Genomic DNA, 13274 nt, shown 5'->3' on the forward strand with positions numbered 1-13274 from the left:
TTATATTATAATATTTAGGAAAAATACAAAAATGGGCAAACAATTCGGGTTGAATCTGGATCCTGGGGCATTCGGGTTCAAAAGGATCCACGGTTATCAAGTCTGTGAGTGAGTAGGGTTTTCAGAGCGCTTTTTGGGTTTTAATTCGTTCCTGCGTCCTCTGTACTATAAACACACAAATAAACCAGCAGTCAACAGATCTCGGGCATTACATTTCTGTGCGATTAAGCAATCTGAATTTGAGTCTTTTGGGGTTTGAAATGGTTGGATTCGGAATGCAGCCGTACGGCATACAATCAATGCTGAAAGAGGGGCACCGGCATCTGTCGGGCCTGGACGAGGCGGTGCTGAAGAATATTGACGCCTGCAAGCAGCTATCCACCATTACTCGCACCTCCCTCGGCCCAAATGGTCTCTTTTTTACCCTTCCTTTTTGCATTGAAGATTTTATCTTTTATATTTTTGGTAGAGTAGTGGGTTTTTTCGTCTGGTTGATCGATTATATGGTTCGATCCCATTTTCACTGGGTTTCCTGAGGATAGTACACTATGCTCTGAAGAAATGGAGTAGAGAAACTCAGATGAGAAAGAAATATTGTTTCTTGAACTATAGTGTCTATATTAAACCACGAGTTTCTATGTGATTGCGCTGTGCTCCTGAGACGCCTTTCATCGTCTTTGTTTTGTAGAAGTACACTTCCATTTACATCAGCTTCATCTTCGTATAGGGTCCATACATAAGATTTAGGCTTTAGGTTTATGACTTATTTTTATACATGTTACATGTAATACGAATTAGTTGCTCCCTGTGGAGCCTTCATACATTTTCTAAATCATGGAAAGGAAAGTTTTTGAGATATTCTTATTCATCTTAAGTGGAGCTTCTTTCTTCAAATACCACTTTTGAACTCCTTAATACTTGCTCGCATATTCTAATCTAATAATTATGGTTTGAAGCCTAGTGGTTTCATTTTTAGGAAGCATCTAACCATATCACTCATGATTTGTTTTTTTCAACTATGTTCCCCTCATATGGCCCTTATGTTCATATATAGGTATGAATAAGATGGTAATCAATCACCTGGATAAGCTCTTTGTCACCAATGATGCTGCAACAATTGTAAATGAGCTTGAGGTTCAGCATCCTGCAGCCAAACTTTTGGTTTTGGCTGGAAAAGCACAGCAAGAGGAAATTGGAGATGGAGCTAATTTAACTGTTTCATTTGCTGGTGAACTTCTGCAGAATGCAGAGGAACTCATTAGGATGGGACTGCACCCTAGTGAGGTTATAATTGGATACACAAAGGCAATCAATAAGGTTTGGTGTTTTAGATGTTATCTGTGTTGAAAATGAAAAGTATTTCTAGCCTACTTCATTTCAGGTAATTTAGTATCCTATTATTGCAGACAATTGAGATATTGGAGGAATTGGTTGAAAATGGTTCGGAGAATATGAACGTGAAAGAAAAAGACGAAGTTATTTTACGAATGAGGCCTGCAGTTGCCAGCAAACAATTTGGACTGGAGGATAAATTGTGTCCTCTAATTGCTGATGTAAAACAAATTTGTACTTTTGATAAATGGTTTAATATATACCTTGGGATATTGCTAATGGTTAGGCATTTTTTTTTTCTAGGCTTGTATTCAGGTTTGCCCCAAGAACCCATCCAATTTCAATGTGGATAATGTCCGAGTTGCTAAGCTCTTGGGTGGAGGTCTACATGATTCCACTGTAGTTCAAGGTATTGTATTGAAGAATGACGCTGTGGGAACTATAAAGAGAATTGAGAAGGCCAAGGTTATGTTACATATATTACTTTTTGTTATTGGATAGTTGCGTCTGTTCCTGCTCTGCTTCTTGCTTCTAACAAAGCAAAAGTCTTGTTTTATTTTAATCCAGAATATTCACTTCTATTTTAATTTAATTCTTAAAAAACATGGATATTATGTTATTTTTACACATCTTTGTTAGAAATTATTTTGTGGTAGTGGTAATATTCACCCTCATCCTCACACTTAATATTCTTTACTTAAAAATTAAGGAAAAAATAGCCTGTAACGGTATTTCTTTTATGGTGGTTTGGAGGTTGTGAGGGAGCTCTTCTAAATCATTTGGGCAGAATGTAAGCTTTGTTGCTATGCAAATTATCTTTTTTAATACCCTTCTCTGTTACAAAACTGCCTCAACCTTATATCAAATTATTTATGTCATTTGATTACAATTAATTTCCGGATCTCGATTAAGTTTGCTTGCTATGAATGATGCTTCCACATTATGAATCTAACCCATTATTATTATTCGCTCTAACAGGTTGCTGTTTTTGCTGGGGGTGTTGATACATCAGCTACAGAAACAAAAGGAACTGTCCTTATACATAGTGCTGAGCAGGTATGCGTACGTGAGATTTTAAATTTATTTTCAGACCTCTATGGCCTATGCATTGATGTGGTAGTTTTTGTTCTTATGTGTTACTGAACGATCTTAAGAAGTCATGTTTCATCCGTGCAATCTCCTTATCTCTCTTAGCAGGTCCTCCACAGGGTTCTGTGTAAATGGCCTACTTATTACATTTTTGTTTACTTTCCTGGTGCCTTCTGGATACAGGGATCTTTACCAAGTTGATGTTTTAGTTTCTTATCACGTGATGGATCTTAAAATACATTTTTAGGGCCTTGTTGTATATGTGTTTATTATCAGTACACATTTTGCATTGTCGTTGGGGTTGATTTCCACTATTAGAGCCTAAATGGTTCCAGTTTAATATTTTATGAGAGAATTGAAGAAAGTGAATATTTGTCTAGTACCTCAAAATGGTTTAGCATTACTGTCAATGAAGAGAACAGCTAATATTAGTAACTATGTTATTGGATTGTAAATACCTTTGTGGAAATAGAGCTCCATCGATCAAATTCCCAACAAGACCTGCAGAAATCAGTGATGAAAGGTTGGGATTTATAACTTTTTTGAAACAAAAGTCGACTGTTAAAGGGGGCTTTGGTGGCCTCTATATTTCTTTTATTTGTAGAAATCTAGGGCTTAATTATTTCTGCCTTTTGGTTTCCTTTAATAATCAACATGATAATTTTTTTAGATTCCTGTCAGTTAACGGTGAGCGTTGGTAAAGTCTTGTTTTTATCCCAAGACTGAAGTTTATTTCTTTATTTATACTTTGTTTTTGATGCTTTGACTTCTTCCAGCTTGAGAATTATTCAAAGACTGAAGAATCAAAAGTCGAAGAACTCATTAAAGCAGTTGCAGATGCTGGTGCCAAGGTTATTGTTAGCGGGGCAGCTGTTGGGGAAATGGCGTTGCACTTCTGTGAGCGCTATAAGTACACGCTTTTCCTCTGAGTTACTCCATGAAATTTTCTTTTACAGTGATGTGGAATTTTGTAGCAAATGTCAGTATTAGCATGTGATTTTGAACATTTTGGGAGATGATAATTAGTTGCACTTCATTTTACGCTTTCACTTGTTTTTTCTCTCTGCATGATCTCTCTTTTTTCTGCATAATATATCTTTGAAGACGCTTTAAGAATCTTCATTATTCAATCTATTGTTATTTCTATACCCAAGTCTGTCACCATTGTGGAGCCCACATTTGTCTTTAGCCTTCTCCGCTGGTTACTTAAATTTCTGCTATATAATTTGAACGTCTGGAACTTTGTTTTGTAGACTCATGGTGTTAAAAATCAGCTCCAAATTTGAGCTTCGGCGTTTTTGTCGCACCACTGGCGCTGTTGGTCTTGTAAGCGTGACATATTAGTTTGTTTTAATGTGTACGATATATCAGCACTTCTTTTCTGTGACTTTTTTGTTTATTGTTGAAACAGTTAAAGCTGAGTGAGCCTAACCCAGATGACCTTGGATATGTTGATTCCATTTCAGTGGAGGAAATAGGTGGAGCCAGGGTATGACAATCCATCATCACTTAGTTTTGATCATCTTAACTACTCTAGTTTTTGCTCTATGCTTTGGTGATATTTGATCTTCTCAATTTCTATTAATAGGTTACAATTGTAAAAAATGAACAAGGTGGAAACTCAGTGGCCACTGTTGTTCTGCGAGGTAGCACTGATAGCATCCTGGATGACCTTGAAAGAGCTGTCGATGACGGTGTGAATACGTACAAGGTAGTTTCCACTAAACCAAGTAAAGTGTCTACTACTTAGTGGACTTCATGAAACATAAACACGTGAACTACCTGTTTATTTTTTTGGTGAACAAGAATATGCCATTAACAAGGATCTTACGGTCCAACAGGCTATGTGCAGGGACAGTCGGATCATTCCTGGAGCCGCAGCTACTGAAATCGAATTAGCCAGAAGGCTCAAGGAATTTTCTTTCAAAGAAACTGGGTATTTTCTTTCGTTTATAATTTTCATATACATCTTATATAACTCTAGTTGTAGGGAGTTCTCCCTTTTGTATGATTTTTTATCCTCTTCTCCTAATGGAAACTTCTTGTGTGACACCAATAATTTTTAGGTCGATTAAACCACAAAAATTTGTTACCGTACCACATTTGAGTCATTATCAATACAAGTTCTCATCTACTTTAAGTACTTGATACAATGCAGTTTTTGTGACTAATTGAACTTGTTTTGACAAATTATGAATACATGCTCATTTTACATCTCTTCAAGGTCAACTGCCCTTAGATTTTGTGCTAAGAGTTTTGTGTTTTGATTTCTTTAAATTGAACTGTTGTGAAATATTTTTAACTCCTGTGTGAATCTGTTATGATTACTAAATTAAACTGTCGCTTCCCAGATTGGATCAGTATGCAATTTCCAAATTTGCTGAAAGTTTTGAAATGGTTCCTAAAACTTTGGCGGATAATGCTGGGCTCAATGCGACGGAGATCATATCATCATTGTATGCAGAACATGCATCTAATAACACAAAAGTTGGAATTGATCTGGAAGAAGGTATCTGCAAGGACGTGTCTATAATGAATGTATGGGATCTGTACATCACCAAGTAAGTTATTCTTCCAGGTGTCGAGTGTCGAGATAGTATAATTTGGCTTGATTTTTGTTCGTTTAGATATGTTTTGTAAATTGATGGAAAATGTTTGACTGGTTTCTTGCTAGTTGCTACATACCATTAACCACCTCTTGGCTTATTCGAACTCATCAGCCCTCTTGTCCCTAAGATTTGAATTCTACCACATCTCCAGGCTGATTATGTTTTTGGAAAAAAAATGGTAGCAGTTTCTAATGCAGAAAAATGTTTTAAAAAATCTTGACCTAGCTATGGACTTCTACCAATGCTGGTGGTTCGTTTATTCATCAAAATGTTTATTATGATTAAACCACCTAAATTTTGTTGATCATCTCTCCCTGTATATCCTTTGGGCCGCCAAAGGTTTAACGGAAAGACTGACCTTTAACTTTATCTTTATCTTTAAAAAAACGATACAAGGGGTAATATCCAGAAACTCTACTTTCTCTGTTTTCTAAGAGACAGATCACCTTATGAAAAACACTTTAAGAGTCCAAACATCAACTTTTAAAAATAATCCAAAACTTGATTGAAATTAAAATTATACCTAAAAGGAACCTAAAGCTCAATTATATTAAAATTAAATAAGTGTTAAACTTAAATTTTTTATCATACAAAATTTATGAATTATGAGTAAAAAAATAACATCCAATTTATATACATATTTATTGTGAATTTTATGTTTAATTTAAATAAAAATTAGTTAAAACTTTTCAATTCGATAACAATTCAAAAGTAAAAATACCAGTTTTTTCATGATACCTTTATGCACCAGAGTATGTGCATTGTTACTTGTTATGAAATAATAATTGCATAGTGTGAAAAGACCAACCGCTCAATAGAATCCCCTTTTTATCCTGGTCCCAGCTTTTATGTTCCAGTTGTTAGCTATCTTGCCCATATGTTGAGAGTTTGACATGCAAGAAATTATCATTTTTGTACAGATTATTTTCTCTAAAGTATGCTGCTGATGCTGCCTGTACTGTCTTGCGAGTAGATCAGGTAACCTGCAATCTGTTACTGGGCATACCATTTTCCAATCTAGGTCGTCGATATTCTCCGTGGCTTTATGAACTTTATCAATAAACAGTAGGTCATATGATTAAGCTTGTCATTGGCATTTTTATGACCCTGTTGGGGTGCTGGCAGGCCAATGTTTATACCAAATGTACATGTAATCACCTCAGCAACTTTCTTTAAGGTTAATAAATCAATCCCTAAAAACTGTACTTGCCATTGTTCATAACCATGACATGATGTGGCACTCCCTAATTGAAAGAGTTTGCATCAACTTGCTTTTTTCCATGTTGCCTAGACTTTTCTGTTCCCTTGGGATTCAATTTTTGTTTTATTCTCCCCCAGATCATAATGGCCAAGCCGGCGGGTGGTCCAAAGAAGCCAGATCAGACTGCAGGGATGGATGAGGATTGAGTTACTGGGCTACATATCGTCTGTAGACACAGTTCGCTTAAACAAAAACTGGTTTATTATTTTAATTATCAGCATCACTTTTGATGGTTTCTTGTTTGTCGAAGGAATTTTTGGAGAGAACTGGAATAGTTAAATACCTTGTAATATCGTCGTTGAAAATAATTAAAAGTTTATCTAATGAGCAGTGAGCTAGCAACTTTGTGTGGAATATGCACCAACTTCTACTAATGTTATATGCCATCATTTTTTAGCCTTGATCGTTACATAAGCATTCTTGATTTTGTTCGAGGCTTGGTCTTTTTGCCCAAAAAGTTGGGATTTATGGTAAAAGTTATGTTATTTGAAGTTTTATTTCGTTTTGTATTTTTATATCTTAAAATTTGACAATAGGTCTTGTGAAGTGTATTTTTATCGGTCTAAAATAATAATAGAAAATTATGTATCAAGGGGATAGAGCATGATATGGATACAAATGGTCTATTATAAAAATTTAACATAGAAAATAGAAAAAAAAGGTGAATTAGATTATTTACTTATGAAAAAAATACAATGATAATTACTTGGAATTATTACAAATTCAACTGTAAGGTTTATATTTATCCTTCCTGAATTATAATAATTCATTATTACTAATTATCATTTTAAACAAAATAATGTTTAAATTTGTATCTTGGATAATAATTTTTTTTTTTTTTTTTTTAAAAAAGTAGGGTTTCCAAATTTTTTTTTAAAAAGTTTGTAAGCTCATAAAATATTTATTTTGATAATTTATTTGCTGTTTGTAATATTTTTTTATCAAAGAAATTACAAGAGTTTATAAGTTACAAAATTTTTATAACTTCAAAGTTCTACCAAACACCTTATTAATATACATATCTTAATATCAAAATTATATATACTTTTCGGGTCTAAAAACGTGGGTTTGGATATCTTCTCTCTCTCCCGGAATCCTTATTTTATTTATCATCATTGCAAAGTTATGGGGACACCATTTCATCACCATTTGCGAAGATAAGGATGGAGGCTAATACACACTAGCCCGCCTTTCTTCCCTTAACTCTCTTGTTAATGGCTTCCATTCTATCCTTCTCTCCCCCAATTACTGCCAGAACCAGAGCATCTGCTTCCGTGATTTCCAATCCTGTCGAAACACTCGACAGCAAGTTCGGAAGAAAAGGCATCAAATTCTTCGAATCCAACGATATTCCCAGTGTGGAGCTGACGGTAAGGAATGGGAGCTCCCTGAAACTTCAGATACCCAATGCCCATGTCGCTTCCTACATGCCTAAAGTCTATTGGAAAGACGATGGATTTGAGGAGGTTCTTTATACTCTCCCTGATTCTAGAGGTGGCATCGGTTTGGTCATTGATGAAGAAAACTCAAATGGGTCTCTTGATTGGACTGTGAAAGACGCGGATTCTGACTCCATTGATGCTGTACAGGTAGGCATTCATTTGCCCACCACTGGAGCACAAAAGTCCCGATAGTTCGTTACGTCATTCTTATGATTATTGCGATCCAATGCCAGAGAGTATGTATGTATGCGTTAAATATTAATTGCTTACATATGCTTTCTTATCTTTTTTTCACATAAAATAAAAAGATCGCAACGACATATTAAACATATACGTTCATATAAGCCATACGCTGGGTAATATAAGTTCAGAAATTACCACGCACCAGTTAAAAATATATAACAGAAAATTGAGCATGATGGATTTTAAACTCGTGATCTTGTTCCAAAACCGTGTTAAATACAGTCTTTTTCTTGCAAATGTTGATTTGTGATTCAATGATAGAGTATTGAACATAGATATGAAATCGTGGTTATGTCAATGCAGGTGGAACTGGGCTGCACCAGAGGAACTCTAGATTTAACTTATGTGGTGTCACTCTATCCACTGAGCATGTCCACAGCAGTAATCGTGCTGAATACTGGGAGCAAGGCTGTTACTTTAACCAGCGCTATATTGGGACATTTCAAGTTCAGAAGTCGAAGAGGCTCTGGAGTTCAAGGACTACGTGGCTGCTCTTACATGACCCATCCTCCCATATCTTCGCCTTATGAAATATTAACCCCATCTGAAGCTCTAGCGTCCGAGGATCCTGGATTCTTTGCTTTCGGGTATGAGCCGGAAAAGAAACCTGGAGAATGGACAGTTCAAGATGTGCCAATTACTGTCTTGAAGCATAAGCTGAGTAGAGTTTATGCAGTCCCGCCAGCAGAAAGATCAAAGCCATTTCATAGGAGCTTGGTTTCAAAATTTGAAATCATAGATCAGGTGACTAAACAAGTTGATTTGGTGCAATATAATGTTTTAAATAGGGACTATTTTCATGTACTAAAATGGGCTCCACTTCTTGCTGATTCTGGATTTTCTTCAGGGTCGCGAGCTCTTCTTCAGGGTAATACGAATGGGATTTGATGACATATTTTTGTCAAGCCCAGGTTCATATTCTGATAAGTATGGAAGGGAGTATTTCATATGTGCAGGCTCTGCATCGGTTTTGGTTCCTGTGATAGTGAACCCTGGTGAAAAGTGGAGAGGGGCACAAATCATACAGCACGACAATTTGTGATTCTTTTATTCTGCCATTGTTTCTCTTACTTTTCACTTTTAAGATAATAATACATGCATGTTAGTAAACCAAACCTTGGATCACCATTTTCTATGTATAGAAATTTAAAATAAATAATTTTTTTTAAAGTTATTAGTGGTATCTTCAAATTGTTCGTCACAGATTAAAAGCTTTGAAATTACTGCAACTTTGACCGAGAACGGATATATATACTCGAAAAAGAGAGATGATAATGCCAAAACATCTTTGTTTTATAATCGGAAGCGACCACAAGATGTTGCTATGTTATCTAACTTAAAATGGCAATATACGATATTGTGTTATAGGATAACTACTAAAGTCATGAGTTAGGAATCTCATCATCAACTGAAAATCCAGTCTTATTTAAAGCATACTCTCCTCATCTTCGAATGAAGAACTGGGTGGTGAGGGCAGGGTCTCAGTACGGTGTCGACTACCGGCATCATCCAGCTCTGGTGCATTCAGAATATGCTGTACTTGTGATATCTGAGGAAGATGGTGACACAAATGGCAGGCTAAGTGTTTGGTCTGATTTTAATTGCACGCGAAGACGTTGTTGGTTCTTTTTATTAGCAAAAACAGTGACAATCGTGATGTTACTCCATCATGTGTAGAGAATTATAATGTTGAGGAGAGGATCATTTCCAGAGCAAAGCAGAGAGAATGAAGGAATGGAACACAAGAAATCATTTAAATCCCAAACTTAATTATTGGAGACATGAAGGTAAGATTCATAAAAAAAACGCTAGAAGGAGGGCTTGAACCTCCGACCTTGTGGTTAACAGCCACACGCTCTAACCAACTGAGCTATTCCAGCAGACATTCTTTTTTTCTGTAATTATATTTATTGTCAATTAAAATTAAAAACAGTATGAAATAACCTAAATAAAATGCTTTGCAAGGTCAATGCATTGTGGTGCTCGATTTTTGAGGGAAAAAAAAGATCACATTTTGAAGTGAAAACGACGGAAACATAGGATATGCATATTCAAATACCCATTAAAAAGAATTTCTACCCTCTCTTGATTCCATTTTTGTTCATTGCAGAGATCTGGCAAATTCAAAATAGCGTATTGTTTCATAATGCTATATTTTGTTACATTTTATTTTTATATAAAAAGAAAAATGTTGAATTACCACCGCCACTGCTCTCCCAATATCAGAAAAAGACTAATTTTTGAAACTACATGCAAAGTAGAATTGATTAGCCGAATCAGAATGCAAATTAGCTCTCAGCCTCTCAAAGCACGACTGTTGGTGTTAATATCAAGCATTCATAAACCAGAAGTCTCAAAGTGTACCTAGAAAAGTTGAAAACAAGTTCAAATACAAACGATTCTGTGATTGCCATTGTTAATCGTATCCTCAAGAATGTGTTCAAATCTAATATATCCAAAGTACACGTAAAAATAAGCAAATCACAGCACCAGAATCTAGGTGGGGACAAGAATGTTGCCATCAGCTAGATCATCAATTGCCAACAAACGATAAACTACTGCAAATAGAATAAGGAAAATGCCACAACCAATTTTGCGAGCAGACAATTGGAAGACTTTATGCACATCGGCATCTTGAATTTGCGTTTCATTTATAGGAATCATATTCACAGACACTGGTGTATCTGTGTCAGGATACACATCTTCAGTTGAGGACACTGATTCTGAACTGCAAATGAACTGCTCACCGCTGTAGGACAAATTTTCATCACTGTTGACAGTGGGATTTATACCCGGAGAAAGGCCATTGAAATTTGATGCTGTCATCTGATCAAATGTTATTGGAGTAGAGTTTCTGACCCTTCCAGTTTGATTCTTAGAGAAGCCCAAGTTCAAGTTATCTGGATCCTGAAGTGAACGAATGAGTTTTCTGGGGGTACTGAAAATCTTCACATCGTTGAGTTTGATAGTAGAGTTTGATCGCTGAAGAACAACAAAGACAGATGTATTATGAGGTGATTTAGTCGATATTGAAAATACATTAGTACCAAAAGAACTTACCTGAGGACTGGACATTGTGCTTCTCACAGCTGCACGTCCAGTAGTCCCTTGTAGAAAACCGGCAAAATTTTCCGTATGACCACTGCAGCTGTCCGAAAATTCATCACTATCAGGTTTCAAGATGTCTACCTCCCGAGTTATACTGGAGAATATACCATCTTTAAGAGATATATCCAGTACTCCATTCTTGCATCTTCGCCAAAGTTTACGGTTTACACTTCTGCGATAATCACTCGTGCCTCGAGGGTCCTGTTTCATCGAGATTGGTGATCCAGTAAAATAATCATATCCCACAAAAGAATTGATGGTTTGAGACTCCGGTGACGCAGTACGAGGTGATTTAACTCTAGCACTCCTCGTGTTTTCTCTTCCATCAGAATTTGAACCAGTGATTGAATCTATGACTCTCTCAAATTTCAACCCCTTTTCAGCACAAGTCCTCTTTGCTATTTGTACCGCTTCAAATGCAGCCCCAGTAACAAAAGGCATCCGATCAGACTGGCACTTTTCTAGCTCTTTTATTACAAACTCCAATTCAGATGATATACTTTTTGGATCCAAACATCTCATCAAACAACTCATCATATGTATGGCTGACAATTGTTTTTGTGAATTTTCCTCGGCAAAACCAACGTCAAGGATTTGTAGTCCAGACTGCAGAAAAAGTCTTGAATACGCTTCAACTATCAGGCTGTTGTGTTTAGCCAAAGTCATAACCAAGGCCATATGGGAATTGGTCTGTGAATGCTTCTCCAAAGCCGCGGCAACTCTCTGACACACCTCATTAACCATCTCGTTTGAAGCAAATCTCCAATTATCAGATTGGACGAGCATCTGTAGACAAAGGGCAGCCCCAGAAGATAGATTCTCTAGGCTCCCCAATAGGCAATCTGAAAGAGGCTTACATAAAGAGTGAATAATGTATCTTTTCTTATCATCTGCAGTCGTCGGGTCTATTGCATATCTTGCGATGGCTGGAACCACCTTGGAGCAAGCCTGATGAAGGGCAAAAGATCCTGCACTTGAGGACAAGGTCTTGACAACGGTAATCATAATGTTATCTATCTGAGGGACGATTTTTGGCCCATGAACTCGAGCAAGAACGTCATATAACGAAATTGTGTATTCACCAGACGATACACCAGTTTCTTTGCTCTCAGAAACCTTAGCAAGAAACATGGGTATTGCTTTAGAATCCAAGTCTTTTACATATGATTTCAATGCTTTCATAGCTAGTTTTCTACTGTCGGCATCCTTCTCAAGATTCTCCAACTCCCTCAGTATTGGACTTAAACTTCTCCTCATTGTAACCACACCCTGGAAGTTGTGAACCGAAAACTTGAAAAACCAGACAACCAATTCGAAATCAGCTTCTGGCTTTTTTCCTAAAATTTTGCAACTTCTCAGCACCTTGACAAATGAAAACCACCCTCGTTCTTCATCAAGATCGCCACATTAAAAAGTAGTGGAGATACAATAGCAGGTAGAGTTAAAGCAAGAAAATAATATCAGATTCCAATGCTCCAAAACAAAGAAATTATTTTTGGTCACTCATTTAATAGGAAATTTTCAAGAAATTCCATTCTTTCCGATTTAATTAGAAAATCGTACGCATCAAGTCAAGAGAACAATGGTTACCCTTAGTTTTTATAAAAAAATTTCAACTCTGAACAAGAAGTTCCACATATTCTGTGCAGCTCAAGAAATGAAATCTCAAATTCTAAAACTCAAATTGAACCACCAAAGCTCAAGAAACGAAAACAGACACCAAATATACCATGACATGGAGTAAACAAAAAAGCCTATTTTCAAATACAAATTGATTACCTTAACAATGAGATGGCTAGATCGAACCCACTGTCTGCTTCTCTTCCTGCTATAGCTTCAACCATCCAAGTGGAAGATGAAGCGGCCAATAAATCATTATTATACTGTTGCTATTGTGAGTAGAATTTTCCCAGATAAAATTGGGAAATGAATCTAATCATCCAATACCCATTACCCGATTCCGTAGTTTGGCTGCAGAATAAGATCAAAAAATGGAAAATTCTTGAAAGAAATGAACTTTAGCGGGTGGTGGGTTGGATGATTTTGACTGTCCGCGCGTTAAGCAAACCATTGTCTTTTTTAAAAAAAATGATAGGGGTATTTTCATTCAAATCTTTCTCCTTATTTCCCCCGCTATCCTCCTTCAAATTCCAACTTTTTCTTTTCCATTTTTAACTTTTTTACTTTCCA

At 36.3% G+C, this 13274-nt stretch overlaps 3 protein-coding genes and 1 non-coding gene across 9 annotated transcripts; 2 read left to right on the plus strand and 2 right to left on the minus strand.

Annotated features, from left to right (window-relative positions):
- The first annotated feature begins 94 nt into the window (after positions 1–94).
- Positions 95–6722, plus strand: LOC140967115 (T-complex protein 1 subunit theta-like). Its single transcript, XM_073427509.1, has 13 exons — positions 95–411; positions 1055–1317; positions 1407–1553; positions 1636–1797; positions 2311–2388; positions 3198–3331; positions 3675–3747; positions 3833–3910; positions 4010–4132; positions 4263–4357; positions 4773–4982; positions 5951–6008; positions 6369–6722. The coding sequence occupies exons 1-13, from the start codon at positions 261–263 to the stop codon at positions 6435–6437; spliced, it is 1641 nt and encodes a 546-aa protein (XP_073283610.1). The 5' UTR covers positions 95–260; the 3' UTR covers positions 6438–6722.
- A 643-nt stretch (positions 6723–7365) lies between these two features.
- LOC140967087 (photosynthetic NDH subunit of subcomplex B 2, chloroplastic) lies at positions 7366–9101 on the plus strand. Its single transcript, XM_073427455.1, has 3 exons — positions 7366–7880; positions 8280–8720; positions 8824–9101. Exons 1-3 carry the CDS (start codon positions 7506–7508, stop codon positions 9016–9018), a joined length of 1011 nt encoding a protein of 336 aa, XP_073283556.1. The 5' UTR covers positions 7366–7505; the 3' UTR covers positions 9019–9101.
- A 681-nt stretch (positions 9102–9782) lies between these two features.
- Positions 9783–9856, minus strand: TRNAN-GUU (transfer RNA asparagine (anticodon GUU)). Its single transcript has one exon. It is a non-coding gene; the product is annotated as a tRNA-Asn (tRNA).
- Positions 9857–10267: 411 nt separating this feature from the next.
- On the minus strand, positions 10268–13162 carry LOC140967076 (protein SINE1-like). Of its 6 annotated transcripts, none has more exons than XM_073427437.1 (3): positions 12864–13162; positions 11037–12353; positions 10268–10958 (listed from the first exon to the last, which is right to left on the minus strand). In XM_073427437.1, the coding sequence occupies exons 2-3, from the start codon at positions 12339–12341 to the stop codon at positions 10473–10475; spliced, it is 1791 nt and encodes a 596-aa protein (XP_073283538.1). In that variant the 5' UTR covers positions 12342–12353; positions 12864–13162; the 3' UTR covers positions 10268–10472. The 6 variants fall into 6 exon arrangements, with proteins under 6 accessions (XP_073283538.1, XP_073283539.1, XP_073283537.1 ...); XM_073427438.1 differs by having other exon boundaries at positions 11037–12374; XM_073427436.1 differs by having other exon boundaries at positions 11037–12421.
- Between the last annotated feature and the right edge of the window lie 112 nt (positions 13163–13274).

Source organism: Primulina huaijiensis, unplaced genomic scaffold, assembly GCF_012295235.1.
Source record: "Primulina huaijiensis isolate GDHJ02 unplaced genomic scaffold, ASM1229523v2 scaffold23605, whole genome shotgun sequence".
Lineage (NCBI taxonomy): Eukaryota > Viridiplantae > Streptophyta > Magnoliopsida > Lamiales > Gesneriaceae > Primulina > Primulina huaijiensis.

What these genes read in the sequence shown, in the direction of transcription:
- LOC140967087 (XM_073427455.1), top strand. Translation starts at nt 7,506, where the DNA reads ATGGCTTCCATTCTATCCTTCTCTCCCCCAATTACTGCCAGAACCAGA. An exon ending in ACTCCATTGATGCTGTACAG is followed by an intron (nt 7,881 to 8,279) that starts GTAGGCATTCAT and finishes ATGTCAATGCAG; the next exon opens with GTGGAACTGGGCTGCACCAG. An exon ending in AATTTGAAATCATAGATCAG is followed by an intron (nt 8,721 to 8,823) that starts GTGACTAAACAA and finishes GATTTTCTTCAG; the next exon opens with GGTCGCGAGCTCTTCTTCAG.
- LOC140967115 (XM_073427509.1), top strand. Translation starts at nt 261, where the DNA reads ATGGTTGGATTCGGAATGCAGCCGTACGGCATACAATCAATGCTGAAA. An exon ending in CACCTCCCTCGGCCCAAATG is followed by an intron (nt 412 to 1,054) that starts GTCTCTTTTTTA and finishes GTTCATATATAG; the next exon opens with GTATGAATAAGATGGTAATC. An exon ending in CTGTCTTGCGAGTAGATCAG is followed by an intron (nt 6,009 to 6,368) that starts GTAACCTGCAAT and finishes ATTCTCCCCCAG; the next exon opens with ATCATAATGGCCAAGCCGGC.
- LOC140967076 (XM_073427437.1), bottom strand. Translation starts at nt 12,341, where the DNA reads ATGAGGAGAAGTTTAAGTCCAATACTGAGGGAGTTGGAGAATCTTGAG. An exon ending in GCACAATGTCCAGTCCTCAG is followed by an intron (nt 10,959 to 11,036) that starts GTAAGTTCTTTT and finishes GTTGTTCTTCAG; the next exon opens with CGATCAAACTCTACTATCAA.